Source organism: Poecilia reticulata, chromosome 9 (assembly GCF_904066995.2).
Source record: "Poecilia reticulata chromosome 9, P_reticulata-male-v2, whole genome shotgun sequence".
NCBI classification, from domain to species: Eukaryota; Metazoa; Chordata; class Actinopteri; order Cyprinodontiformes; family Poeciliidae; genus Poecilia; species Poecilia reticulata.
In genome coordinates this window covers 13239396-13266941 of record NC_088838.1, presented here as the reverse complement: position 1 = coordinate 13266941, position 27546 = coordinate 13239396, and the positions used below count along the sequence as shown (strand labels likewise).

General features: G+C 38.4%; 1 protein-coding gene across 7 annotated transcripts; it reads right to left on the bottom strand.

Annotated features, from left to right (window-relative positions):
* Nucleotides 1–136: 136 nt before the first annotated feature.
* On the bottom strand, nt 137–26039 carry aak1a (AP2 associated kinase 1a). 7 transcript variants are annotated; one of them, XR_014088882.1, is made up of 20 exons: nt 25230–26039; nt 21437–21555; nt 20938–21046; nt 20006–20148; nt 19755–19876; nt 19585–19666; nt 19119–19251; nt 18903–19006; nt 18538–18617; nt 17829–17992; nt 16098–16273; nt 15055–15237; nt 14117–14304; nt 13647–13837; nt 13506–13574; nt 9105–9206; nt 7891–8052; nt 7494–7580; nt 6617–6953; nt 2263–2390 (listed from the first exon to the last, which is right to left on the bottom strand). XR_014088882.1 is itself a non-coding variant. In XM_008419035.3 (19 exons), the coding sequence occupies exons 1-19, from the start codon at nt 25387–25389 to the stop codon at nt 1597–1599; spliced, it is 3168 nt and encodes a 1055-aa protein (XP_008417257.1). In that variant the 5' UTR covers nt 25390–26039; the 3' UTR covers nt 137–1596. The 7 variants fall into 7 exon arrangements, 6 of the variants coding, with proteins under 6 accessions (XP_008417257.1, XP_008417258.1, XP_008417259.1 ...); XM_008419035.3 differs by lacking the exon at nt 6617–6953 and having other exon boundaries at nt 137–2390; XM_008419036.3 differs by lacking the exon at nt 6617–6953 and having other exon boundaries at nt 137–2390; nt 9138–9206.
* Nucleotides 26040–27546: the final 1507 nt, after the last annotated feature.

Genomic DNA, 27546 nt, shown 5'->3' with positions numbered 1-27546 from the left:
TTATTTATAGTGAGATTTTTTGGACTTTCTAGATTGAACGGTTGGCCTTTGGAAGTGACAACTAATTTTAACTCGTGTTAGAACAAATACTTGGTAACAGGCATAAAATATAGAAAGAAAAGCAACGTGTGCAAAATTTCATTTACATTCATTTAATATTTTTGCTTATGACATTTTTAAAGGCAGGCTGTGCAGCATAACAAGTATTCTGAGTGCTTTTGCTTTATTGTCCAACAGGACTTTCTGCTCTTCCTTCAGAGGTTAGGTGTACAACAGCACTCAAAACTCATTTACAGCTGACAGAACACATTCTTACAGAACCCTGACTCCGTGTCAGTCACTTTGTGCAATCTTCATGTGTTTAGGCTGGGTGAGACTGTATGGGGAGAACTTCAAACAGAGAAACACAAGTTAACCTTTGGGTTGAAACAGAATGGATTCCCTCTCCAAAAAAGTGCCATGGCGGGAAACAATTAGTGTAAAAGATTGTATAAACTAGAAAAACCACAAAATACTTTCAAACAGTGAATGCTATAAATTAAATGACACGTCATCAATCAGGCACTATTCAAGCTCTCACAGAACACTTATTACAATCCCTGGCAGGAATTACAAAGATTAAGTGCTGAAGACAGTCAAACATTTTCATGTCAGTTTTACAGACTTGCATGTGTCAGTTTGTGCACATTTTGGAAGTAATAGATTTATTTCATATAGTGTTACATTATGATGTTGTGCACCAAAGACAGTGGTAGTATTTGGTGCTGAAAGCAAGTGCAATCAAATGTGAAAGCAGCTTTAGGATGGGCAAGACGTGTTTCATGCAGCAGGTGAATCTACTCGAATAATGTGTTGAAAATGTTTAGCTTTTTTTTGAGAACCTACAGAAAGATTTTTGTGATCTGCTTTATTGAATTATCCTTTACTTAGCAATAAAATCAGAGCTACACATAACAGGAAAACATCTCACCATCAAACAGTGACGACAAACATTTTGCGTACAGAGAAAAAAAAAAGCAAATATTTTGGATGAAAAGCCAAAAGATTTTATTTTAAAACATGATAATGGAAAAGTCTGTTTTAAATATTTCCAGCATCCAATCCATTAACAAGTCAAGTAAGATTAAAAGGCCATCAAAACAGACATTTAGATGGTTTGAACATTCTCTAATGATGCAATCTGCTTTTAACTACCTGTTAAGCTTCTGTGAAATTATGATGCTGAATAGTTTCCCTCAGACAACCACTGTATGGGGTGCTAATCGATCACAGTTTTACAGTCGATCTTAAATGTGCAGGAAAGAAAATTGCAAAAGCTTCTGAACAAACTCCCTCACAATAAGTAACTGAGGTAGACAGGAAAACAATCAAATGGTTGACCCAACATTGTTTTTCGTGTAGATGCACACTGGGATGAAAGATGACTGACGGGTCGGGGACTCGCACTACCCGATCTCATTTTAGCAAGTTGAGGATGAGATCTGTTCAAGGCCTGCAGTCCAGCTGCAGCGCTGGTGATAGCATGCAGTAAAGCCAGTTGCAGTTTGCATAATTGATGGGTGCAAATTTCTGCTACATTGCTATCTCAGTGTGTGTTCAGGGCTTTTCTTGCGGTGCTTTGAGGTGAAAGGGTGCAGATACGAACGGGTCTACAGCATTAACTTCTGACGTCCATGACTGAAGCGGTCCGACAGCTTGCCTGCTCAAACCGGGAGCTGCCATCGGCTGCTCAGCTGCGGATCCTTCGAAGTGTCGGGAATATTTGGCCAGAGCTTGAGGGCGGAACGGTTGCTGAGCTACCTGTCCCAGCACACCTTGATCGGAGGTTAGAGTCTGACCTCCAGCTGCTTGTGGGTACGAGGTCTTCGGCAGAGCAGCCAAGACCTCCTTTCTTTTTCCAAAGGGAGCCTGAGAGAACACATCGAGCTGATGCGGAGCTACAAAAGGGGCACGTTGAAATGGAGCATTGGCAAAAACATCAGCGGAGTCCTCCTGCGAAGTCGGGAAGGGGGCTTTGGAAAAGACATCTGGAGTGACACCAGTCTCTGCTACATTCCAGGAATTATTCTGAGCAAAGGCGCTTGACGTCAATTGACAGAAGGCGGCAGGCTGTTGTGCTGGTGCTGTGTTGGGGGCCAGGGATGAATGGTGAGCTACCAGAGGTCCATGCTCTTCTTCGTCTTCAGAGTCCATCAGTAGAGGTCTAGAGCCACTGCAGTCTTGAACAGCAGCGATACTCTCGACTGCTCTCCCCTCCTGCTCCTCGTTAAATTCCGCCTTCTCCACGTCTTCATCGCTGGAGTGCTCACAGCCTTCATTATTCAGATAATTTTCTTCAACCTCCTGTCCCTCTTCTAGCACAGTGTAGCCATTACTCTCCCCTTGTACTTCTATACAACAAAGACACAAAAGAAGAAGAAAAAAAACATTACATAATACAAACACCACCAGAAAGTAACAAGTCGAACATTTTGTCAACCACACCATCAGCCTTTAGTTACTTCACACCTGTGACCAACAAACCCTCTCTACACATCTGTCACTTACAGATCAAAAGGACGGAACAATGACGAACCAGCACAAGACTACAAAATACACTCTTCTAGGAGGAACAAGCCACATAGGACAGACAAGTTTAGCAGCTATGCTATCAAAAGTCTTGTTTCCACAATTTAGCTGCAGGTCTCAATCTAACCCTTCTAAACCATGTCAGGGATAAAGCAGTATTTTGAAATTTTAGTAAGAATGATTTAAAATGTGAGGAGTTTAGATGCAGTTAGCAAGTCTGTGGAAACAAGTGGGGAAAATCGTCACAGATAAGCTGAAAATAGGGACAGACAGGTTAGGACAGATTAGTGGAGGGAGGCGAGTCTTACCTCAGAGGTGTTGGCAGAAGGTGTTAGCTGGTAGTTCTCGCAGAGATGTTAGTTGAAGCCATTAAAAGGAAAGCACCTTTTGTGTTTTGTTTTTATTAGTCAATGCTCCATTTTATAATGCTCCCAATTACTTTCTAATGCAACGCATTTGTACCGATCACAGTCCAAGTTATTGAGCTGTGATACATAACACAGCCCAACGATGCTATTTTTTTATTATTATTAAAGACCCCATAAATTTTGGGACTTTTTTTCTGGACAACAATTCTGAACAATTTTACTACACATGTAATAATTTAGTCAAATAAAGTAATTTTTGAGGGAAACAATTTTTACATTTGCAATATTGAAAGAAATGCATTTTGACAGGTTTTTATTTTCTTAAACACACTTATCAAATGCAGATTTGGGTGCAGTCAGGTCTGGTTTTGAGTAAGAAAAACAGCCTCTGGAAATTTAGTGGCAGGCTACATCTAACATTCTTAAATTGTAGTCAGGGGACACAAATTGACCTTGGGCAGTACTTTTGGACACCTCTGTTTTAAAGCATTCTAGAGCACCAGGAAAAGATTTTTTAGTCTTTTGAAAAAGATTCACTATAAAGGTGTAAAAACTCATGTGATATGGCGACCATGTGATGAAAAAAACATTGACAGATTTGAAGCAACTAATGTATGGCCAAGGACAATAATTTTATAGATAATTAATGTATTATGGTGGCAACTTGCCAAAATGATATGACCAATAATGACTTATTAACCAGGATGTGGTCCTTTTCAATACAGAGAATAAATGAACACATTATTCATTGTTCCTTTTTCATCTAACCCTGAACAAACACGCAATCATTTTCTGAATTCCAGCACACTCTACCTAGTAATATCACTAAGACATGTAGTAATATTCCTAAAATATGAATTTAAATATCTGAATTTAAAGTATATGAGCAATACTGTAGATTGAGATTTTGTACAACTAAATCTTAAATGAGCTCTTACAAAATCAATTATAAAGAGTAGAGTGCTTTATATTACATAACTTTGATGACTGAATATGCTACATGAAAATTACAATACCCATTTATGATGTACAAAAACTACAGAAAGTGTTATTTTTTTTAAATATGAGGCCGTATTTATGTATTATTACATTACTGGCTAAAGTGGTTACATTTACAGAGGATTCTTTTAATACTACTAACTGGTAAATAATGCCATAACTTCTTAAAATTATTGGTAATGTTATTTGCTTTATTACATTTCCAATAGCTCAGTTTATTATTTAGCATTATCATAATTACCTGTTTAGGTACTGGTTGCTACGAGGTCAAAGTTTTACAAAAACTGGGAATCAGAAATCTCAAAATTCTGATGAGTGCATCTCTAGGTATTATAGAACTATAATATAGAACTGCATCAATCAAAAATGATTGAATAATACAATTGCAAAGGTGTTAATTACCACGGCTAATTCTTAACCATGTGACTTTCTGTGAATGAAAGGAATTAAACTTGATTTCTTAAAGAGATTTATGCATAAACCGTTAACTGTAGCAGTGATGGCAAAACAGAAGGAAATGTGCAGTTCAAGGTTAAATGCAAGGTCAAACACACTTGAAAATAAGCTTACAGTGTACAGAAATGCAGTTAAACTTCCTTGACAAAATAAAATCCATAATTCAATGTAGAACTTGGTGGGATTTTTACATATAACAACATAAACTGCAATGATTGTCATCAAATGTAATGCATTTTTTTTTGTACAGCTGCCATTCAACTCTCTCTCATTATCTGATAAATAAAAACAGGCAGTCACAAGGAACCAAAGGTGCTCCAGAGACATCGGGAAGAAAACACTCCGTCATAACATCTCTTATAACACAACAACAATCTGCCGTCACAATGGTAGTAACATATCAGTGGTACAATGGGAACAAAGTGCTAAAAATATGATCTGGGCAAACAACTCAGAAGCACACCATTTCATGTATCGAGTGCATCAACATCAAAAAACTCTAGCTGAATGATCGACATGAATGGAGAGAAATAAATAATGGAAAACTGAACAGGCTGGGTCATCATTTACACATCTAAATACACTTTAATTAATATGCGTGTTTAATCTAAATAAGTTGTTCAGCATGTTAAATGAAGGGACCGCTCATACATATTGGACTAAATCCCTATGAGTATTATTCACACTATGACAGATATAATGCCTTTAAATAATATACAATAAAACAATCTAAAATCAAAAGGGCTAAAAAAAATGAAACTGAGCAATAGGATATTTTTGCACTGAAGTTAGCCAATATAAATACGAGTAAGGAAGAGGGAATTGACTAAGAGCATGGTAGATCATTGTTGTCCCACAGAAAACAAACACTTGGCGGTGTCTGCACTTAACCTCCTTCAGTGTAAGGGTGATTACTGAAAAAGTCTGCTCACTCATACTGACCCCGAGAGCAGAACATTACATCGCCAACAGCAGGATTATAAAATCTCATTTCACTTTGGTTCCCCCGTCTGTTCACATTAGTGTTATAGGAGTTGGAAAAAATGTAAAAATACAAAAGAAAATGCACCAGTTTGATTAATACACACATGTTGTGTTATGAAAAAGGCTGATCAGGAGAATATCTTTGTGTCAAACTAGTCAGCCAAAGTTCAAGCGTTTCACATTTTAAAAAGCAAAAGATCACAACCATTATTGTTGTAGTTTTAACATTTGTAACACCCTTCATGTTATTCAGACAAAGAAATCTGCATACAACTACTTATACAGTGCATTGGAAAAGCATTTATACCACATTCTGACATAATAAAACCACATGTTTCTATGTATTGTGTTGGGTTTTTATGTGATAAACTAGCACAAAGTAGTGAACAAACATAAAGGTTCAAGTCAAATCAATCAATTTTTTAAAATGTTTCCAACATTTGAGTCCTTCACAGGATATCCATGACTCAATTTAACAGCCAAGTTACTTCTGATGCTAAGTGCCTCAATTCTTAGTTGTCAAGTAATTTCAAATTTAATTTTAAATTTACTTCATTATACAACTTTGTACTGGTGTATAATATAAAATTCCCCTAAAAATACACTGAAAGTTGTTTTTATATGTGAACAAAACATTGACATATTCAAGGTATAGAAATACTTTTGCAAGGCACTATAATCTACCTCAATGTGAAAGATGCACATGGGAATAGCAGCACAGGACTGAATGGATATAAATTCCTACGGCTATATGCTCTGTAATCCTATTGAGTCTGTTTGAACACAATGGGTTAAATTAACTAAAACAAATCCCCTTTCGTGTTGCTCAAAAAAACTTGTTCAATGCAGCAGTAAATGATTGAGTGGTTCCTTAATGTCCCATCTTATTTGATCCAGTCCAAATCTTTTGTTAAAAAGACTCCATCAAAAGGTCTACATCATTCTCAATTTTACTTCTTCACCAACCTCGACACGCAGGAACGTTCCTGACAGTTATTTCGAGATTCAACCATGATAACGAACAAAAAACACCAAGGACCTGTGACCAAGCAGTGCACGCCATGACAGTCAATCACCATGGGTGTAAAAATAATAAAAATAAATCAACGAGGGACATTATTGCAAGAACAAGGAAGCATGAAAAAACAAAGAAAACCCCAAAAAGACCATGGTGAAGCCAGGACAGAAGCAGACGATATGCTCAGCCATGAACAGAAAAGGAAAGAAAGAAATAAAATTACCAGCGTGGAAATGTCAACGGCCAGCAGAGATGCATGAAACCAGCTTATCACGCTGCTAGAGATGGAGTTGAGGCCAAGGAGGCACATAAACAGAAAGGCTCTACTGAACCAATCCATGCTGGCTTTTCCTCACTTCAAACAGGTTGATACAGTAAGTGCCTGTCTCTCCAACACCCTTTTCATTTTTTTTTTTTTTTTTCTTTTTAGGATTGCATTCTGCCCCTTCGACCTCTCCCACCCCTCTAGAGGTCGATGAGCTGATCCACCAGCAGAAGGGAGCGCGCCAAGTTGGGGATGCTGGACTCTGAACTGCCACTGTTGCTGTGAGTGTGACCACCTGGAAAAACGTGCCAGAAAGAAAGAGAGGAGACAGAGATGGACAATGGAGGAGCCGAGGGAGGTTTTGAAAGACAAGCAAAAGAAAAAGTCAATAAAAGGGGATCGTATGAAGAAAATTATGAGTAAGGACATGAGGATGAGGATGAAGGAAAATGATGGCAGAGCAGAAAGGAAAAAAAAGTATGAACAGAGGCAGAGAGAGAAAGAAGCAAAGAATAAGCTGGGGTCATGTTTATACAGCTGCATCATCATAGGTGAGTGTAAGGACTTTCCGCTCTAATATGAAGTGAGTCTCAAGATGAATTATACAGAGCCAATACACCTTCCAATTGGGAAACAATGGCAGTTTAACATTCGGGATGAAGGAAAGAAAAGAGGTAAGGTGAGAGCTTGATGAGGTGGGTTGGGGGCCTTGATGTGACAAACACACCCTGACGATCACTGTTACAAGCTAGAGTGAGTTAACTAGGGTTCCGCTCATTCATCTTTGTTGTCTTACCAGGTGTGAGTGAAATCCCTGAATTTCTTTAAAACTTACCTTGATTTGAGTTTTTGGGAATGAGCACAGGAATGGGGTCAAACTCTTCATCATTGCCCTTTTTCCCACCAGACAAGAGGAAAGAGTCTGTGGCGAAGGAAGAACAAGTGAGGTAGAAATGGAAGGAGGAAACGGTTAATTCAGAGAGGGAAGACAAGCCAGGAAAAAAGTAGTGTGTGGAAATAAAAAACAGAGACAGATGATTTAGGAGTCAGTCTTAGAATCAAAGTTTCACAGCTTTGAGAGCGTCAACAAAGAAGCCAAGGTTCCTGAGGTTGTTATCCATTCCATTATCTATGACACATACCTAAGTTACTGCTTTCTTTGCTTTCTGAGGTACTTAAAGTGACAGGCTCACACACCCAGCACACACTCAGGTGCAAAACTAAGGGCTTACCGGCAGCCTGACTGGGTTGCAGATCCTCCAGACAGGATCCGGAGCCGCAGCCAGGAGGGCCAGAGGAGAAGGAGGAAGGGAGTGCTGAGACAGGCTGGCTTCCAGCAGCAGTATGAGTTAGCAAATCACAGCCCAGCAGAGATGCCTCCCTAGTGAAAGAATCTGAAGCGTAGCCAAAGGACCACAGGAAAATAAACATGTTAGAATAGCAAAGGAAGATGCAGTCTGTTAGTAAAGCAAGCTCACACAACAAAATAGAGCAACACAGCAGAAATTAGTTCCAAAAAGTATTCATGTTTGCTTTGACTAAATGTTGAATGCTGAATTTTAGATTTGAGGAAACAAGGTATAAATAACCCAAAAGTAAAGATGAACAAATCAGGTTGAGTTTTGATCCTCGTTTTTTAGTGATTTTGGCAGATTCAATTGTTCAAGGACAATTTGAGGAACAGCATTCAAACATGTTCTAACCTTCCTGCAGTCACTAAATGATTTAATAGCTGCATTAGCAGCTGAAGTGAATTGGCATCTTCTGATAGGTATTAGCATGGTTAGCAGTCTGTGTTTATCGCAAGAGAAAACAGGTCTGAATACTGCCCAAAAGGCCATCATCATTTTCTAAAAGTTCAGTCTGCAACAGAAGTAGACTAATCTAAGCAATGAAACAGAGTAACTTTGCAGTCTTCCTGTAATCTGCTACATGACCAGTCAGCACTCATCAGCAGAAAAAAAAGCTTATTTGATTTTGTTTCTTGTAACTTCACTTTTAAGAATATCCCTCATGCTGAAAATAGTAAACCCAGTGACAACTTCCACACCAAGAATGTTGCTGTCAGCAAGACCTATTTGTACTTGCATATGATGCGTTTTCTGCTCAGAAAAATATTGGATTTTTGAGTCTCTGACTCACTGAGACCCACTGATCAAGCTAAATAGTCAGATTCTCATCATGAGCCAATATCTCAGTGCATCTCTACCAAAAATAGCGTTACAAAAAACTAATTCAGAGACTCACACTTAAAATTTTGTTCCATGTCAAGATGACACACTAAAGCACCCAGAGTCCAGAGCCAAACATCACTGCTAACAACATTATTTCCCCAGCGGCTAGCTAAACTTATATACTGACTAAAAATCAGCCTTGGATAATTCAATCTCACAAGTTAGTTTTGTTTTTTTTTTGTTTGTTTTAATCTGTGGTCCAGAATGCTGACCTGGCATGCTGGCAGCAATACGTTCTGGCTGACCTGAATGGCACTGAGGCTGAGGAGCTTCCAAACCAGGAATCAAGGAATCCACACACACCTCAGCCTTTGCTACACCAACACAGAAAAAATATGATTGTTAGTAATAGACATGACAACATAAATGTAGTTGGGTGCAAACTGATGGCCTTATTTCCTTTGAAACCCACTCACTATTGGACTTTTTGACTAAAGCAAACAACACATTCAAATGTGTTTCAGTAGCCCAAGATGTGAAATTTGGAAGAAATGCATGGGGACTGCAACAGGGCATAAAACTTTCTGCAAAAGTACTGAAGGAGCCACAGAGAAGGGTAAAATGTCAGGAAGTAGCAGAGAAAATTCAGCGGACTTCAGTCTCTGTATCACTCTCTAAATGAGTGAGAGACAGAGGTAACACTTTATTTGAAGGGGGTGAATAATACTGACATGACACTGTCATAAACATGACATAACATGTCATGAACATGAATAAGCCTTCATGAATATTTATGACTGTTGTCATAAAGAGTCATTCGGTAAATTACACTTTTAATACAAAGTTGACATTATTCAAAATGTCTTTGCTATGACAACTTGACATTAACCAAGAAATCATTACTGGTATAAATTTGTTATAAAAGTATTATTGATTGCACTTTAAAAATTAGGTAACTTTATGTTATTAAAGGTAAAGTTTAAACAGCAGAGACGGCTGTAAAGACAGAAAAGGCCATGGCTGGGGTGGGGAATATCCTGTAAGTTCAAAACCAGCTGGAAAGTTAATGCAACATGATATATGCATGGGTCTGTTACCAGTTATGATGCATATTGGAGTTTTAAATATTTTCCATTATAATGTTACATTGCTTTAGACTTTGTTAAAGCAATGCCAAACTGAAACACATCTATAGATAAAGAGATGACAAGCAATACATTTTTTTTTACATTTCAGTTACAGCAACCTCAACACATTGTGTACTATAAGTCATAAAATCAGTTAATCCTTTTAATCACTGGAGCATAATTTTATCCTGAAACGTCTCCAGAAAGTAATAAAAAAAAGACAAGCTTACCAAAATTATTGGCAAACTTAACAATCCAAATGTAAGCAAAGCATTTTTTACATTTATGCTTCACTTTTTCAAGTGGATCTCAGTCTAATTGCTTTTCAATTAGTTGTCCAGTACTTTCCATTTCCCTGGGGTATTAGTATGACAAAAGCCCCATGTCTTTTTAGCTTCTTCTGTCAAAGCGAAGAGAAGATGGCAATCCACTAAATATATATGAGATCTGCAAATGACTGAGTAATAGCAGTCCTACAAAACATGTCTGTACCTACAGTCAGAGCAAAATCTAAACAGCTAAAGTCCAGTGGCACCAACTTAATCCTTGGGCATAAGGTGGTTGTGAGATGCTGTCTGGCTGTGGCCCTGACTGGATCAGGACCACAGCCGTCAACCAGCTAAACCATTCCGGCTTTATGGGAAGAAATCCCTCCTCAGCCAGTTTGATCAAATTCAAATCCAAAACAGCTGAACATTAAAGTGCAGTTTGCAGAAGGAGTATTTTTCCTGATTTAACTGAAGCTCTCAGCTGTGCTCATATGGCTGATATAACACTAAATGCAAATAGGAAGCATTTCATCTACGTCTCCATATGTGGCAGTCGCAGTGTGTCCTTGCATGGTTCATTTATTCTAATCAACAGCACGGCTGAGAACAAACAACCAGCTGGCTCTGTTTGGGACGGGTGCATTCTTGGTGAGTAAATTCATCTAAATGTTAGTACGAGTAATCAGTAAGTACAAAGGGCCACAAAATTTTGATTTCCAAAAAAATGGAATAATATTTAAGACATCCATTAGTCTTATTTGAAAACTTTTTTAGACCGCAGGGGAAACATTAGTGCACAGTAGTAAAACAAATACATATTTTTTACATGGTTCCTTAATGGATTTAGTTCAACTCAACACTGCCACACAATACACAACAGTTAGTAGAGCAGCTGTCCATTCAAATGGCTAAATAATGCTATGCTAAAAAATTGAGGGCACCAAATCTCTTTCTCCAAACCTTGTAAGAACATGTTTTAGCACGATTCCTTTATATTAAAAAAATGAATCCTAGTACTGACACTCTTCATCATTACAAGAACCTACAGTAAAATTTGTTAGCTTACCATGTCACATACAATGGTTTTAAATCAGGAGAAACATCTGTTATCAGGACAACACAAACTGAAGTGGGGTGCAATCCATGCACAAAACCACCAATCGGTGGCTGCTGCTCATACTTACAAGTAAAGTGCTACGAGTCAAAATGGGGTGTGGAAGAGACCTTAACACAAGGAATGTGTTGACTCAGGAAATGACACAGCAGATGTGACCTTTTCCTGCCCTGACTATGAGGGAAAAAGGCCAAAATGTATCAAAAGGTATACACAAATCTTGGATTTGTAAAAAATAAAGGTGCTGGGAATTAAAATGTGACAATAAAAAGTTTTTTTTCCCAATTTTTGTATATTAACAAGTGCTCCATAAAACTACTTCATCAGCAAATGTTAAGACTGTGACTGCTATCCGAGTAAACGTTACTGTGAATCTAACAGATGAGTCATGAAGGGTGTGAAAGATTAATCACATCCTCTTTGCATAGGACAAAATTACTTTGAACAGCACTTGCACAAATTAGTTTAAACATACAAAGATGACTACTGCTCAAAGGTTAATCTAAGGAGAGCCTCACATGCTGGATCATCACTTTAACATGACAATATAATTAACTTTCACTTGTTCTTTGTGGCTCTGGTAAGTCCTCTTCCTGCAGTAAAGCAATCCAATTAACAAAAGGGAATTTGTCCTGCGCGTTGCCATGCAACAGTGAAAGCGCAGAGCTGCATGTGAGATGCCATCTAGCTGTATCTAAGGTGTCTATTCATGGACATGGACAAGAAGCCACTGTGAGGCTGTGAGCTACGTCAACATGATAGCACGGTGTGCAAACTTCACTGCTCCTGTTTTGGTGTGGGCAGTTTGTGTTAAGTAGAATGATTAGATCATCAAAAACATAATTAAAGAAAATGTATTTAATAAAAGAAAAAAATATTTGCATTATGTTTTATTTAGGCTTGATCTAAAATGACCTGGTAGGATAATTTCAATCACTTTATAATTAGCTCCGGGGAAAGATTTAAAGCAGACAGAGAAGCTAATAATGCTAATTCCACAGCTAGCATATATGCTGTCATTCTGATGGAATAAGAGCAGCAGAATATTTTTTTTAACAGGCAGTGGTGAATTAAGTCACTATTTACCTCCAAGGAAAATACATAAATATACATAAAATGGACATTGCAGGCAAGGACGCTCCTGTTAATAAAAACAATTTGTCAAATCACCCAGAACTTAAAATAAAGCTTCAGAGTCCCCAATAGAGTCCATCTCCTAAAAAATATCCAACTAAAATTGTTTTGCCACCAAAGCTCGTCAAGAAATGGCAGCAAGGAGGTTTAAGCGTTTTGGCAAATACAGTGAAGTGGAAACTTTTACAATACGCTGGAATGTTATGAAGAACTAAGAAGAACCAGGATTGGCCATCGTCTTCTCTAATTAAGCTCCATGCAGAACGTTTTAAGAGTCTCTCAAAACTTTGCATAAACAATGCCATAAATAAAAAGTGGAATCCAAACATACTCTGAGAGCAACTTCATGCAATAACCCCAATTTGGTGATGGATACAGGTGCTTCTAGTATGGAGCACAGTGTCCAGAGTCAAGGCAAAAGTGATCACTGAGTATTCCAAGGAACTTCCCAAGCCTTATAATTCCATTAAAAACCTGTTCAGTTTTCAAAAACGTGGTGCATTTTTTAGATAAAAGCACTTCAAGTCCATATATTTAATTCATTTTGAACTTCAGCACACAAAATCTAGGTCTAGAAAAAAACAACAACAATCCAATGTTGGTGGAACTGCAAAGTCTGTGAAAAACAATAGTTTTGACAGTCTTAATACTTTACACACACTGTACAATATTTACGTCCAAAAGTCAGAGGGAATCAGAGACATGACACATTCTGATTTTGCTCTTAGAAACAATAAACCAAACAGTACAGTGAGCAGAACTAGAGCCATATATTAAAAAACATGAGTAAAAAATAAAAACTGAGAACAAATGACTGAAAGGTGCAACTAGATAAGGAGTATATATATCTAACTGTCATAAAAAAACAACAGAGCATATGAGCAACAAAGCTGCTACACATCACCTCTGGCAATGCCACTTAATACTGCTGGAGACACAGACCCAATCACAGTAAAATATCAAAGAAAACATTTGGGTAATATAATAAAGTAATCGGACAGCTTGGAGAAGAATACTGTAATGTTTTACCTGGAAAAGCCCCGAGCTCTGGAATGAGACTTTCACTGGAGGTGAGGTCTATTTCACCAGGCTGAGCAGCTGTGCAGAAATAACACAGTGTTTTAGATCAATGACAACCAGTGGATGTACATGCTGCAGCACAAAACTTACACTCAGATAACTTTGCAAAGTCTTTGTTGAGCAGCTCCTCCGCAGTTAGCTTGGAGAAATTATCATCTCCAAAGGGGTTCCAGCCAGGCTGAGCATTTGGTGCAGCGAGCGCCGATGGAGCGTCACCACCTGGATGATACACATTTTGCTGGGACGAGCAGGGGGAGCCAGAAGGAGTGGTGCTGGCTGACCTGGAACACAAACATGTTTAAATACATGAGGCTAAACAAGCCAAGTGAAACTGAATAGAGGGTGTAGAGTGTTTACGTGTGCAGCACTCACTGAGTGAGCTTCAAGACTGAATTAACTGGTGCTACTAAAGCCCAATTCTTCTGGATGTAAAAAGGGACATTTATCTTACTGTTGCGTTCTGCCGTATGAATGAACTCCCTCTGGCCTCCCAGACTCGCTCTACGCTATAAAAAGGACTCTTTATTCCTGGATTGCTGAAAAGAGCTTATTCTGCTTACTTGGACTTGTTGAGGCTGGCCTCAGCTGCGGCTGCCTGGAGCAGCTGGGTGGATTTGCTGACTGGGACTCCAAAGATGGCACTGTGGGTGACATCGCTCAGGATTCGTCTGTGGCCACTTTTTGGGGCCATCTTTGGTGACGAAGGAGGTGTCAAAGAGCCAGCTTTGTGCATCTCTCTGCCTGGGGTCTGCAATGAGAAGCAAATGGACACAGAAGGTCAGGTTCCAAAAGGCAACACAAAGTTTACCATCAACTTGGAAAGCAAAACAGAATCCAACCCCAGACATAAAACCCAGTTAGAGGAAAAATAAGGCAAGTGTTATTGGAGGAAATAAGTTAAATCAAAGAAACCATGCTGTGAAATTAAATCACTTCTGGGGAGAAGAAGAAGTTGCTTACTTTCAGTTAATTAAATGAACAGATAGACAAAAAAGCCACATGTGGGAAAATAATTGTTTGTCAAACATTTGTACATTTTACTTTCATTTGTTTTGTCTTCGAATTTATCGTCACATCACTCTTTGTTTTGCTCAGTTTTTTCACCTATAAATGCATTACAAAAATCTGATCAGAAAAAACTATGTGCATTTATGAATTGAAAAACAAGGTATAATATTGTAAAAATTAAGTAGAATGTTAATTAATTAATGGAAAGAAGAAAAAAAGTTAACTGAAAGTAAACTCAGGAGAACTTGTGATTTATAATTAGACAATCCATGTTGAGAAAATCGCTAGAAAAGAAAGCATACAATTTCTCATCGACTTAAACACATTTATTGACACTCAATTTCTGAACATTCACTGCCTAAGACGAGGAAGAAAACAGAAAAAATAAATAAATCGGGATGTGATTCGTTAGAGATGACCTCATAATAATAATAATCAGCCCCGACCCAAAGAGCTGCAAACAGCAGCAGGAGTGAGATGTTACCACAACCTCTGGGGCAGCTGTAGGAGAAATGACTGCAGACTCAGGAATGGGAGCAAGATGAGCTGCGGCTGGTTCGTGGACTACATGCTGCTGCTGAAGATGCAGAGTGGAAACTGGGAAAACAGGTTTAGCTTTGGACTGCAGCACAGCAGATGCATGGGAGGGTGTTTGTTGTTGGTGCTGCAGGTTCTGTGGTCGATTGGAATAACCACACAACCAATTATGAGAAAGGCTTACCGTCATACCATTGTTCATTACTTGTGAAAACACAAAAGGAAATTCTAGTTTTACATCGTGGAAGGAAAATTGAAAATTAATAACTAAACAACATCACACTGAAATATAAATAGACCACTCCGTTTCCATGGGTTTAAATATTAAGTGTAATTAAAACCAGTTTCATTCGAGCCAGGATGCCATAACTGGTAGAAATAATTTTAATCACCAATAACTTTGAGTGATCCTCTCTCAACATTATTAATTTAATATTATGAAGGCTTATACCATTTGTTTTTGACAGTAATTTAGTCCGTGCTGCTGCAAGATATGAGTAAAATGTCATAAATGTTACAATGGTGATATGAGTTGGGATAAGCACATAAATACACAAATAAATTATGCTAATGTCTTTCTAATTAGGGTTCCTGAAAATATGGACACAGCAAATTCCAGCTACTGGAAAAAAAATGCATCTATGATTTACATTTGACCAAAGTGGTTTTTCAATAAGCTGCATCTCTCTATATCCATGTTTGGCAATGAAGCATCTTATTTCCCTTGTGAAACATTTTCTGCTGCAATAAACCACACGCATTACCAAAGGTACCACTGGCATGGTAACATTTAATTGGCTACCATTTATTTCAGTTCAAGCAGCTCTTTGCAATTCTAATACTGCGTATATTGATGTTTTGATAACACTTCATTTTAGCTGGTAATTATTTATCTGAGATAATGTGTAATATTTACACAGTTGTGATTAAAAGTTGTTCCAGGGGAAACGATCCAGTCAAACTGACTTTTCATTCAAGCAGTGGGAGGATTCCTACCTGCTGGTTATTGTGAGGGATTAGGAAGGGTGAGGCCTGCTGTGTCTTCATGAGGACCTGCTGATGTGTCGTAGGCTGCGGCTGCTTGTTGCTCGTCTGCGTTAGTTGATGAGCAGCCTGTACAGCTGGAGCTTGCTGTGCAGGTTGAACAGCAGCTGTGGCATTGATTCCAACTGCTGGTAGGGACAAAAACAAAAAAAAAAATAAATAAAATAATAATAATTAGAGGCTTGTCGATCGATCGGTCACCGATCATAATCGGCCGATTTTCGTGAAAAAGTGCATGATCGGTGATCGTCGATCATTGGCTCCTGTTGCCGATACCGATCACCTGCATCTCATTTTGCAGCCTGCCTGTGCAGCTGGTCTCCTCTTTCCTTCACACATGCAAACGCGCAGCAACAAATCCTAAGCGATGTGGAACTATAATGCACTGAGTGAAAGGGGAAGTTTGCGTGTTGCAGCGGAAAATTGAAGCACGTCAAAATGCATCAACACAACGAAGCCAATACGACATAAAAACAATGCCATACTTGACGGAGTTTGGCTACATCGAGACTCACTGCAGTAAAAAAAGACATATGGAGGATCAGATAGCAGGTAAAGCAGCGCACAGCTACAAACACTCACCCGGATTAGCATGACGGTCAGAAAGCTAAACAAATAACCCGCAAAATTATTTAAGTCTTCGAGCTGCGATGTGGTTCTGTTCTCGCTGTTGAACAGCTGCTACACGCTACAGGTGGTAATATTTGACAGACGGAGCGCTGCTTCTGCTCCACCTGGTAGTGACTCTCACACCGAACCTCTGCTTAAAGCTGCAGCATCTAACTTAAAAATACATTTTACATACTTATTAAAACTTTCGCTGTCCTAACATGAGACAGATAATCTCTAAAAAAATAATCGAACTCTCTGCCTCCTCCCTGCTCTGCATAATTACTCCACTCAGTCAGAAACAGCCAATCAGAACTAGCAGTAATCAGCTAGCCGTCATGCTATCAGGAAGTTTTCATTCAGTAACTCTGGATTGTTTATTGTAATGGAACCTGTATTTGCCGTTGAATGTTAAGCTTAATACTTGAATTTTTTTGGCAATGTTAAGAGGTTTTATTTTGGCTCTTTGCATTATTTAGCCTCTTCAGAGCCTTAATATGTTTTCAGTCTGTTAAAGATAGTATTACCGATAGCAGGACAATTTGCAGAATGCCTGTATTGTTTAGTTTTCTTCTTGGAAAAAGTTATTAAAAACAAGTTTTTGTCTAAATTAAGGTGAATTCATGGTTCCTTTTTCCACATAATGTAACCAGTAGTGTTTATTATAAAAAAAATAATAATAATGATGTGATCGATATCGGTGATCAGCCCTCATGGGTGATCGGTATCGGCAGGAAAAAACCTGATCGGCACATCTCTAATAATAATAATAATAATAATAATAATAATAATAAAAAAAAGCAACTGGGTCATTTTTCTTGACTGAGACATTTTGCTCAGCTACTTCCTGTCCATGTTAATTAAGCAGGCTGTGCTCCCAAAAAAACTCTTTAAATAGTATTTATATTTTTCTCAATGTTGAAAAAACTGATGACAAAAAGAGCTGTTTTAAGTAAGAATACAATTGTATAAACTTAATATTCTTAATACATCAGCTCCAACATAGTTGGATGCATTTTGGACTAACACTACTAAATAGTAGTCTAACCAGCAATACAACAAAGCAGATTGTACCAAAAGCCGGTGGTGTTCCTGTCGCCACATTAGGCCTCTTGCGTGGGGTGAGAGCTGGTTGGATGGGAAGAATGCCTGATAAAGGCTGCGACTGCGGCTGGCCAGCTTTGGGTCGCTGTCGAGGTGCAATAGAGGTTTCTGTAGTTGGAACTGGGTCTGTTAGCCTAGGGGAAAAAATGAAAAAAAAAAAAAAGGGGAACATAGTGAAAAAATTCCTTATACTCTTTTCTCTTTTCTTGGTTTGGCACGTCTCTACCTTTGAACACCTTGTGATTCGTTTCACAGTACATGTCGAACAAAAACATAATGAGCTCAACTCTTGCCTTACAGAAAAGTAGAAGAGATGTGCTGCAAATCTTTATAGTTTTAGTTGCAACTAAACTTATCCAGAAAGAGTGAAAAATAAAATAAAAATCAGGTATCAGCAGGGCTATCATGATTCTTCTTTAGGATAATCACACTGTGCAGCTTCATATAAAGGTATTTGTAAAAGCCTTTCAGTGTGCTGCACACAGACACAACTGATTGTGCCGATTGCATCACTACAACTCAACAAAAGCTGAAATATAAACAACTTAAATCAATTACAAGTGGATCACATCTGTTGTGAGAATTCAAGTAAGGAAGACACATTTTAGAAAAAAAGTACACAGAGCTCCAAAAGGTTCACCATAATAATTCAAAGTATTTTATTTTGTCTCCCACTCACCTGGCTTTGGTTTGACTCTTTTTGGCCACTGCTTCACTGGCTCGGATAGGCTCAGGAAGTTTTGAAGGAATTGGGGAATTCTGTAAAAGAAAGATAATAAAAGACAATTAATAATAATAATAATAATAATACATTTTATTTCAAAGGCGCCTTTCTGGCACTCAAGGACACAATTAAAGCCAATATGACAAAGCCACCAGACAATAACAGCTGCATTATGACATGGTTGCGTGTTATTTGTTATTACTTGCCAGGCTCAATCAATACTATTCATTATTTGAGCTTAATAAAAATTATTAGAGAAAGACAAGCAAAGTTATAAAGCGATTCATCTTTCACTTCATACTCCTGTAATGCTGACTTACGTGCAGATTTGGGACAGGACACTCCTGCCGGGCCAGTTTGAAGGCAAAGTAGGACACTTGGTAAATATCTGGTCTCTTGTCAGGATCGGGTTCCAGCATGTATCCTGAGATGTTCACAAACATGCGACACTCATTTTTAGTAAGGCACACGAATATTCACACACATTTGAGGAGTTTCGGACATAATTTATCAGGGTGAAACATGAGGTTACTTACTGATGAGACAATGCATTTCCTGGGAGTAACGAGAATTGTCTGGGATAGTGAAGCTACCGTCACAGATAGCCACTTGGCTCTCACCAAAGGGAAGCGTAAAGAAGCAGACCTTATAGAGCAGACAACCCAAAGCCTGAAAAAACAAGACATTTTACTAGAGATGCAGCAAAGTTTAACCTAAGACATGAATCAGCCCAATTTTTTTAAAATTAGTTTTCTGTTTTATTCATAACCTCTATCTCAATCAAAAATATTAACTTTTTTTCTTCTTTGATGTTTATGTATTAAAGTTTTTGCAATAAAGAGAAGAAATACTTGAAATTGTCAAAATTGTTAGGTCAGTGCTAAGAAAAACCTGAATATTAATATTGGCCAGACATATTTTATGGTGTCTACTGAAAAGAAAAACAAACTCGCAGTTAATTTCCTTCAAAGTAATAATAATAAAAAAAAATTTAATTCTTACCCAAATATCTGCTTTTGTTGTGATGATTTTGTCACCATAAAGGTTGACCATCTCTGGAGCACGGTACGACAGGGTGGTGTATCTAAGGGGTGAAAAAACCCACAAAAATTGGCTTTTGGACTCCGGTAAAGCAGACAGAAGGTATTTATTGAACTTTGTAAGATAGATACTTTTTTATTTCCTCTTCTATGACTGCAACCCCTTCAGTCTGTGGGTTTTGGAAATGATTTGTGGCACTTCCAAAATCACAGAGCACATAGTGCCCCTGATCATGCAGGAGAATATTTTCCACCTTCATGTGGAGAAAAAAAACCAATGAAATTATTTCAGAAATGAGACAAAGAACTTTAAGCAATTAGTGCAGCTAACAAAGAGCTAGCGGCAAGTAGCAAAGGCATACAAAAGAATTAGTCAAGCTTGCCTTGAGGTCTCGATGGATGATGGGAGTTTTGCACTGATGAAGCCGAGCGACGGCCTCACATGTGTCACAAAAGATCCTCAGCACCTCAGTTTCACTGAAGCCGGTCTGTAATCGCTGGTTCATCAGGTTAACCACCTGCCCACCTACAAAATAAATAAGAGCCCAATGAGAGCTTTGCTGCATAAATGGAAATAAACACGCGCACACATTACCTTTCTGGTCACTATAAATACACATCTTATGAAATAGCTTGCATTTCTCATTTTGTCACATCTTTGAAGTTTGTAATAACTTTTTGTTCAAATGTAGGGCAAATCTTTTCATTAGTTATTACACTAACTTTGTTCCACATCTTCTGCTACAGATGGTATTAGATCTTTGTTGAACAGATAAAAAAGAAAACTAACACTTTATTTGAAGGGGTGTGCATAAGACTGACACAACACCTGTCATGAACATAAAGAAGTCTTTATGAATGTTTATGACAGTTGTCATGAAGTGTCATTCGGTAAATGATGACACTTTTAATGCAAAGTTGCTCTAAAAGTTGCATTAAAAGTCCATTAAAAGTGCCAACTTTGCATTAAATTGTCATTATTTACAAAATCAGACACTTCATGACAACTGTCATAAACATTCATAAAGACTCCTTCATGTTCATGACAGATGTTATGTCATGTTTATGACAGTGTCATGTCAGTCTTATGGACACCCCTTGAAATCAAGTGTTACCAAACACTCTAAACTTTGCTCCTCTGTGTTTTAAAAACCACATGTAAATATCTACGTTTTTTTAAGGAAAACAGCAGTTAAGCACTGGGTGAATGTAAAGCTTTGTTGATGTGGCTGCTATCAGATAGCCGGAGCCTCTGGAGGAAATTGAGCTTCGAGTTAAAAAGAAGCAGAAAGTGATGCAGGTTGGGTAGATTTACCTCGGCAGAAGTCCATTAAGATCAAGACTTCCCACACATCTCCGGCTCCCACAGCTGCTATACTGGAGTCCAGGAAACCAACTATGTTTTTGTTGCCTACCAGGTCTCTCTGTGGGCGAAAAAAAGCACATGCACACAAAAAACAAAAATGACAAATATACTTTTAGTAGCTTTTATCATTTTCACCTAAATAGCTCATTTAGCTGTCCAAAAACCAGAAATAATCCTGATTACCATCCACCATTAGTCATGCTGGGTGTGGCTGCAGGAACTGTGTATTTTTCCCCAAGCGGCAAAGGCCTCAAAGTTTGGTACTGGACAAACAGATAAGCTTAGAAATCATCAAAAGTTTGGTGTACATTTTGTGTACTGAGCAATTCAGACCTAGGGTGCTCCACCAATTACATCTAAGCAACGACAGTAACCTATTTCAAAACCTCAGTGGACCCAAATGCTGAAAGCAGCCTAGTCCCTTTCGCAGTTGCTTGTTTTTACTCACCATAATTTGTATCTCAAGTTTGCAGATCCTGAGATCATGTTCGTTGTTGACATACATTCTTTTTAGAGCACAACGTTGCCCTTGGTGAGTTCTCACCAGAAACACAATCGCAAAACCTCCTGTAAAAAAAAAAAGGGAAGAAGATCAAAATGCAATCAACGTCTTTGGTTTTCATGCCAGTCATGATGCAAATTGGGTGAGCAGGTAAGATAGTTGATTCAGAGACACATTTGTGTCCGTAGCTTGCTGACTCTCACTGATCAAAAACTGGTGAAGACTTGGGCACAAAACATTCCACTTCTGATTTATGAAACCCGTGTGAACACCGGTAAAGTCCAGTGTAGCAACAAACGTTTCGCTGATAAATGCTGCTGCTGGAAACAATCGTAAATTAAAAGGCAAAGAAATATTTGATCAAAGTGTGATTGATCAAATATCACACAGTTTAGAAAAATAATAATAATAAAATGTAGCCTCTCACAATATTAGTTTGTAACAAACCTGCAAGTAAAGTGCATTTCAGTCACATTTTGGATGCACTGGATGAGGTTTTGTGTCTGTCTGGACACATAACAGTTCATCATGTTGACGCTGCAGAGCACCATATTAAGCCCGACTTCGTGCAGAACAGCACAAACAAAAATGATGTCGCACTTTCTCTGGTATTCCTCCAGCTGTTCCGAGCAGACGCATGTCTACTTTAGTAAATGGTTCATTATCCAATAACCCCAACTAAGGAAGTACTTGCTTTGAAGTTCTTGACTTTCTTGCTTAAAATGTGGGTGTCAGTTTTGGCACAACTCAATAAAGAAATTTCTTGGAAAGAAACTTTTTATGCCCCTGATCAGTCTTAAAAAAAAAAAAAAAGTTGGACACAGGAAACCATCGTCTCCTGTGCCAAGTTTTATACTAGAGATTTAAAGCATAGACTGATTAAATCTCCTCAAAGCTGGTCTTGATTTTGCAGTTGGGCAATTAAATGTTCTGTGCAAATTGTCAGTATGTCATTAAACTCAAGAAGAACAGCAGCCATCCTTCTGAGAAATCCTGAGCTCAGCTTTCTAAATACATTATCTTAGAAGGATGAAGAAACAAAAATATTCCTCGAAGTCTTGCACAGCTAATCACTGAAAGCCAGTTGGAGCAAAAAGCAAAAGCGAAAAACAAGAACAGACTCATCTGGTATAACATTGACTCTTTTTCCTGCTAAAACAGCCCTGACCCATTGAGACTCCTCTAGATCCCTTCCAGTTGGTCCTACAATGTTAGCAGCAGCAGGCCGTCATGTAGAAAACTTTTACGATATGTCCAGTTGGTGACAGAAATTAATCCTCGACAAGGGCTCAACAAACATTCTCACATTACATCCCTTAACAAATACAGATAAAAAGTGCATAAAAGAGCATGAAAAAGCACTTAAACCGCCTAAAGAAAAAGGAATGTTGTGAGCAGTAAAGCAGAAGTGGATCAGAAGTGTTTGTTCAGCCCGTCTAACAGATGCTCGATTCAAAGGGCATCCAGGTTATTGCAATGATGAAAAGATAATTGACGTTATTCACTTCATCTTGCCAGTGGCCTTTATGTTATGCCTGATTGGTGTCATTTATTTAAGTCTTCAGCTTTCACTTAAGTATGGCTATTTTAGCTCTCCAGTTCAATCTTAAGACAATGCAATTCAAGTCTAAGACAGCACTGCAGCATTAATGATAAATCGTATACATTTGTTGTGACTTCAGAGCTTCAGAATAATTTTTCCTTCACACAGTTTGTGGTAGAGCCATGCCCAACACTGACTCATCCGTCTGGCATCGCAAAGCCAAAGATTCTTCCACGTGACCAGGCGGCCTCATGTTTGATTAGCACAGCATGAAGCTACAATTCAGCCATCTGTACCGTTACAGAAATTGCGAGAGTAGAAAGCAAGAACAATTTTAGCAACCTTTTAATAGCACCACTTTGCATGGTTTAGTTTTGAGGAACAACCTGACTGTGATTGGTCTGATTTCAGTAACTGGACATTTAACAAAAAAGATGCAGAAAATTTACACAGAGTACAAACATCAAAAAGAGAAATTATTATAAACTGAGCACACTAAACGTAATCATAGGCCTGGGCCTATATGCAGATAGCATTATAATGCAGATAGTGGTATCTGCATTATAAAGTTATTTTGGTTATTTTGATTTTATTCAGACTTCAAATTAATTCGTTTCACAAATTAGTTGGGTTATCTGTCCTAACAGGTAACATAAAATCCCAGACATGGTGCTCACAGCACAAATAAGTATTTTTTTGTCATTTTCCTAAGCAAATGAAAAGTGTAGGATGCCTCTGTCAACCAGCTGACTGGCAGTGTGCAGATGGGGACAAATAATCTCTTGCAATATTAATAAAGGCTGATAATGTCATGTTAATCTACTTGCACTATTTTGTGCAGCTCCAGTATTTACTGACAATGTGTGAGAGAGGTTAAGAGTAATGACATCGTAACCCCTGCTGTCTTGGCCGTCCAACCTGACTTGCATGTTGGAAATTAGAAGGATTGCAAAGCCCTCTTAAGCAACATGTAGCAAAGGTCTATGTTTACAGTAGACTGTGTGACTAAATGACTAAGTACATCTACAAATAGCTGCTGCCTCCTGACGTAACCGATTGTCAGGATAATACCATTCAATCTCCTGCACAGGTGCGCCAGCAAATCCATGTAAATGTGTGAAAAGGACAACTAATCTAGACAACAATTATGTATCTGCAGTTGCAATGTCTTTCAAGGCCCTGATTACACATCTCGAAGTTATCAATTACATCTTGTCACCAATAGTATGGCTTTCCAGTGACTACAATCTGGGGTTTGGGATGATGCAAATCACATGGCCCTTCAACTACTATACAGTTTACAAACAACATGACGAAGAAATGCCAAAAATGGCCCCAAAGATCAACTGAGCGTGAACAACTGTACTGACTTGAAACACTAACAGGTGGATGCAGGTATATTAATGTTACCATGTGTAACAGATTTAACAGAAATGAATGAGCATAAGGGCAAAATTTTGTGACTGAAAAATATTTAGTTAATACAAAGAAAAATCTTTGTATTAAAACCTTTGCTTTCGACACTGTCTGTTAAAAGCAAAGGTTATAAAACCAAACGGTGTCCAAACATATGGGGCCTTTCTACAGGAGAGTACTGATAAATTAATCAGTCTTTTTTCATTTATTATTTAGTCACAGGCCCTCTTAGCTAACAAAGCATGGTAAATTCTCATTGCAAAGACATACAACCATGGAACAACCTGGCATACCTTTCAAAGATTTGTTAACCATCCCATGCTTAAGATTAACATATAATTTGCAAGTAATTTTTTTAATACCATTATTCACTTAGAAATACTACATCTCAGCTGTTCAACAGTGGTTCCCAGTGATGTTTTAGTAGACAGACAATGTTAGAATGACTATGAGCATCAAGAAAGTCTGAATTTGTAAATATCACTGAAAAACTTGGTCATATATTTTAGAACCTCGCTGAAAATTCCCTTAGGTCCTGTTACTCTCAGTTCTTAAGTACAATTTAGAAAATTATCTAAATTTAAATTATTGCTACTGTTTACTTGTAAGTAGGACTATTCAGGCAAAAGTACCCGAGTCAACAGTTTTGACCTCTAAAAAAAAAAAAAGAGCAGGATTGCAACCAAATCAATTTCTGAACGATAAAGTTGTCTTGTGCCAATACCTCACTTTCCCATTTCAGATAATGAATCAACAGCAGCTAAGTGACACGTAATTCACCTTCTGCAACAATTTCCTCGACAGTCACTTGATATCTTCCGATGCTGAAGACCCGTCCAATAAAGCTCCCACCGCCGCCAGAACCAGTGCCTCCTCCACCAGCTCCCGAACCAGGCCCAGAGCCCGCAAAGTCCCGACGAGAGTCAAAAAATTTCTTCATTTCACCCAGATGCTATCGAGAGTAGGCCGAAGTCCAAAAAATAGTTCAGAGTCGAAAACAATGGCGGCAGCAAGTTATAGTAGGTCCTAATCCACCGAGGAACCGGTGTTTTCCTCCTGCAGTAGCTTTTTAATAACTGAATGATAGCAGTAAGCTACCTTGCAGCTAAAAAAAATAGTTGAACTAGCTTGAAATAATGCCAAACACTGTTGTCTGAAGAGCCTCTGCTAACTCATGGTTTGGCCAACAGGCGGAGTCAAATGTTCAAGAAGTCATTGTTTTCTGGCTGAAACGACACCAACACCGGCTGGCTGCTAGCCTAAAAAAGAATCCCCAGTTAGCCGTTAGCTCACCTAGCTAGCTCCCGAGCTAAGCAGCTAGGTGACAGCTGTCAGTCGATAGACTGGGCAGCCAGGTAGGTCCTTGGTAGCCAGTGTAGCCTATAACACATCTCCACTGGTGTCTTCAACACATAGTGTTAGCCAGTTCGTTAGCGGTTTTGTCTCATGCTAAAAAAACAACAACAAAACACTGCCTATACGCGTCCGCAGCAAGTTGTGGATTGCTGACCAGCTCCAGGTTTCTGACTGGGCTAACGTGGCTCCAGGCTGCTGGGGAAGCGCACCTTTTTTCTAGCTCCGGTCTTTCCCTCTGATTGGTCAAAACAACAACAACTTCCTGTTGGGCTGTTCAAGTCGCATTACTAGTGACACGGGACAATAAAAATAAAAATCATAAGTCGTTACCACGACTTAATGTCATTAAGTCGATAATGACATTATAACTATAGTTATTATAATAGTTACTATTATCATTGATAGCGATAGTAATGGACAAAACCGATCTCATTTCGTTTCACTTCAGTCTAGAAAGGAATTATTGTCACATTATCACTAAAAGCTGGAGCTTTAACGCTGACCTCGGGGAACCTGTACATTTCATCACGCAGCAGCAGGAAGGACCTGGAAGATGGGAACAGGTGGATGTACAGAACAAATGTTTGGAAATGGTGTGCTTGCAAAAAGGTTCGTTTGATTCTTGCAGCAGTAAACCTTAACACAACTAATCAAACCTAACACATGCATGATGCAGACTGCAGACAACCTTGTAGCAAGTGGGATAACCTCACCACTGACCTTGATATTTAATGATGTTCTGCAACACAGGTCTATGACATATTAAATGCAAACTGAAATAATTATGTAAACTGTTAGACCCTGCGCACCCAGTTGTCACATCATGCACAATCATGTTTCTGTGTTTATATCCTGTACGTGTCCATTTTTTCCACATCAAGTTGACAAACAAGTCTTCTTAGATGTTGCAATTGAAAAATACACACATATGTAGAAAAACATAATTCAGATTCTTTTATCTTTTTTTTTGCAGATTGTCAAAACTTAAATTATTTTATAGCTAGTTAGTATATCTTTTTTAATATAAATTAAGCTCTAATATGCAATCACAGTAAAACATATTGAACTTTGTGGGTGTAACATGTCAAAATGTGAAGCGTTAAACAATGTTAAATAGTTTAAACTTTTTATTCTTTACACAGAACCAGAATATATCATGCAGGGTCTGTTATATAGTTATATATTTTTATTGTTAATTTTTTATCTTTATTTCTTGTTGTCCTTCAGCTTTTTCCTGGAGGGGTTTCCACAGTGAATCATTTTCCTACATTTAATCTCATCTTCAGCATTCTTTACCCTCACACTAACTAACTTCAAATGCTCATTCACCACATCATAAATCTCCTCTTTGGTCTTCCACCTGCATGGTGGCTCCAACCTGTGCATCCTTCTACAGATATATTCATTGTCTCTCTTCTGAAAGTGTTTGAACCACCTCAGTCTGCCCTCTGACCTTATCTCCAAGACACCTGACATGAACTGTCCTTCTCATGTACTTATTTCTGATCCTAGTCTGATCCTTCGTCACTTCTAAAGAGAACTGTAGCATCTTGAGCTCTGCAACCTCCAGTTTTGCCTTCTGTCTTGTTCTCATTGGTGCTGTCTGTAAATCACAACATCGCTGGGTTCACCGCTGTCTTTTACACCTTTCTTTTCATTCTTTCTGATGCCTTCTTATCATGTGTCACAAGTGATATTTTTCTCCACCCACTCCAACCTGTTTGCACACACTTCTCCCCCG

What these genes read in the sequence shown, in the direction of transcription:
- aak1a (XM_008419035.3), bottom strand. Translation starts at nt 25,389, where the DNA reads ATGAAGAAATTTTTTGACTCTCGTCGGGACTTTGCGGGCTCTGGGCCT. An exon ending in ATAGAAGAGGAAATAAAAAA is followed by an intron (nt 19,667 to 19,754) that starts GTATCTATCTTA and finishes TTCACCCCTTAG; the next exon opens with ATACACCACCCTGTCGTACC. An exon ending in GGAAATGCATTGTCTCATCA is followed by an intron (nt 19,007 to 19,118) that starts GTAAGTAACCTC and finishes TGAACATCTCAG; the next exon opens with GATACATGCTGGAACCCGAT.